Raw genomic sequence first — 1,691 nt, 5'->3', positions numbered from 1 at the left:
AAAAAAAAAAAAAAAAAAAAAAAAAAAAAAAAAAAACTCAGTGGAAAACAAAACAAAAACATAAAATGTAGGAAAGGGAATTGTAGGGAAGGTGAGAGAATAAGCCTAATTAACTACAAGAGAGCAGAGCATGTTGACACGGGCCTTTAATCCCAGCACTTGGAAGGAGACACAAGTGGATCTTAGTTCAAGGCCAGCTTGGTCTATAATCATGGATACACAATAGACCCTGTTCCAAGAAAACAAACAACAACAAAAAAGACAAAACCGGTCTGACCTTCATCTTCATTAGCAGTAAATTCTTCATCATCTTCATCTGGATGCCAACGCTGTTGGTTGTGCTGTGTGACAGAGGAAGGTGGAGGGTTTACCTGTATGGGAAAGGATAAAAAGTGGGAGGACTCAACATTTGAACACAAAGTTGGGGTGTTGTGGCAAAAGGCTTTAATCCTAGCATTGGGAGGCAGAGGCAAGTCTGTAAATTCAAGGCCAGCCTGGTCTACATAGTGAATTCCTGGACGGCCAGAGTCAAAAACCAGTAACAATAAAAAAGTCAGTTATGGTGGCACACACCTTAAATCCCAGTACACGGAGGGGGGATCACTGAGTTTGAGGCCAGATTGGTCAACAAGCAAGTTTCAGGACAGCCAGGGCTATTACACAGAGAAATCCTCTCTCAAAAATCCAAAAACAAACAAAATAAATAAATAAAACCCTGAAAGACACAGAGTTGAAGATCAGAAAAGCATTACTGTTCCCTTGAGTTAACAGCTGCACTGATACAGTATCAGGGCAAGGATGTAATCAAGGATTTTATCTCAGCACCAGCTACCAAATCCTGACCTTACTGACTGAGGGAGGACCTGTGAAAGTGCTAGGAAATTAATAAAGTGGAACCAAGTATGCGCGCTCATGCCCTTAATCCAAGCACTCTAGAGGCAGAGCTTTTTTAATTTGAAGCCAGCTGGTCCACACAATGAGTTCCAAGCCAGTCAGAGACACATAGTAAATATGTCTCAAAAACAAAACAAAACAAAACAGAAAAAAGAAGAGAAAAAAGGAAGAAAAGGAGTGAGGGAACCATCAAAATGGCTAAATGGTCATTAGCTGGCCCAACAACCAAAGCTCAATTCCTGGAACTCATGTAAACAAAGGCTAGAACCAACACTACAAAATTGTTCTCTGATTTCCACATGTATACCCACAAAGACAAAATTCTAGTAAGTTTTTTTAGGTCCATCTAGTCTAAATAAATGCTAGGCCAGCCAGAATCATGTAGCAAAATCCTGTCTCAAAAATAAATTAATAAAATGAAAGTTAAAAGAAAATAAATGAAGGGTGGTGGCTTATCAGTAAGAATATTTGCTACTCTTCCAAAGGAACCAAGTTCAATTCCTTGTACCCTTATCAAGTGGCTCACAACAATCTGTAACTCCAGGTTCAAGGGATTTGAAGACTAGCCTCTGTTGGCAACCACACTCAATTATACATATCCACAGAAAAAGACAAATCTACACATAATTACAAATAAAAGAGCACATAAAATTTTTTTAAAAGATTTATTTAGGGGGCTGGAGAGATGGCTCAGAGGTTAAGAGCAGTGCCTGCTCTTCCAAAGGTCCTGAGTTCAATTCCCAGCAACCACATGGTGGCTCACAACCTTCTGTAATGAGATCTGGTGCCCTCTTCTG

At 39.7% G+C, this 1,691-nt stretch overlaps 1 protein-coding gene and 1 non-coding gene across 5 annotated transcripts in view; both read right to left on the bottom strand.

Moving 5' to 3' along the window:
• Positions 1-1,691, bottom strand: part of Srcap (Snf2 related CREBBP activator protein) — a 53,713-nt gene that overhangs the window by 36,396 nt on the left and 15,626 nt on the right. For all 4 annotated transcript variants that reach the window (XM_005351296.3, XM_013347883.2, XM_013347882.2 and 1 more), the window contains exon 9: positions 278-371. In XM_005351296.3, coding sequence (XP_005351353.1) covers positions 278-371 — 94 coding nt within the window. The remainder of the gene's footprint in view (positions 1-277; positions 372-1,691) is intronic.
• LOC113456568 lies at positions 750-878 on the bottom strand. The gene has a single exon (XR_003377334.1). It is a non-coding gene; the product is annotated as a small nucleolar RNA SNORA30/SNORA37 family (small nucleolar RNA).

This window comes from Microtus ochrogaster, chromosome 8 (assembly GCF_000317375.1).
Source record: "Microtus ochrogaster isolate Prairie Vole_2 chromosome 8, MicOch1.0, whole genome shotgun sequence".
Taxonomy (NCBI): Eukaryota; Metazoa; Chordata; class Mammalia; order Rodentia; family Cricetidae; genus Microtus; species Microtus ochrogaster.
This window is presented reverse-complemented; position numbering and strand designations above follow the sequence as displayed.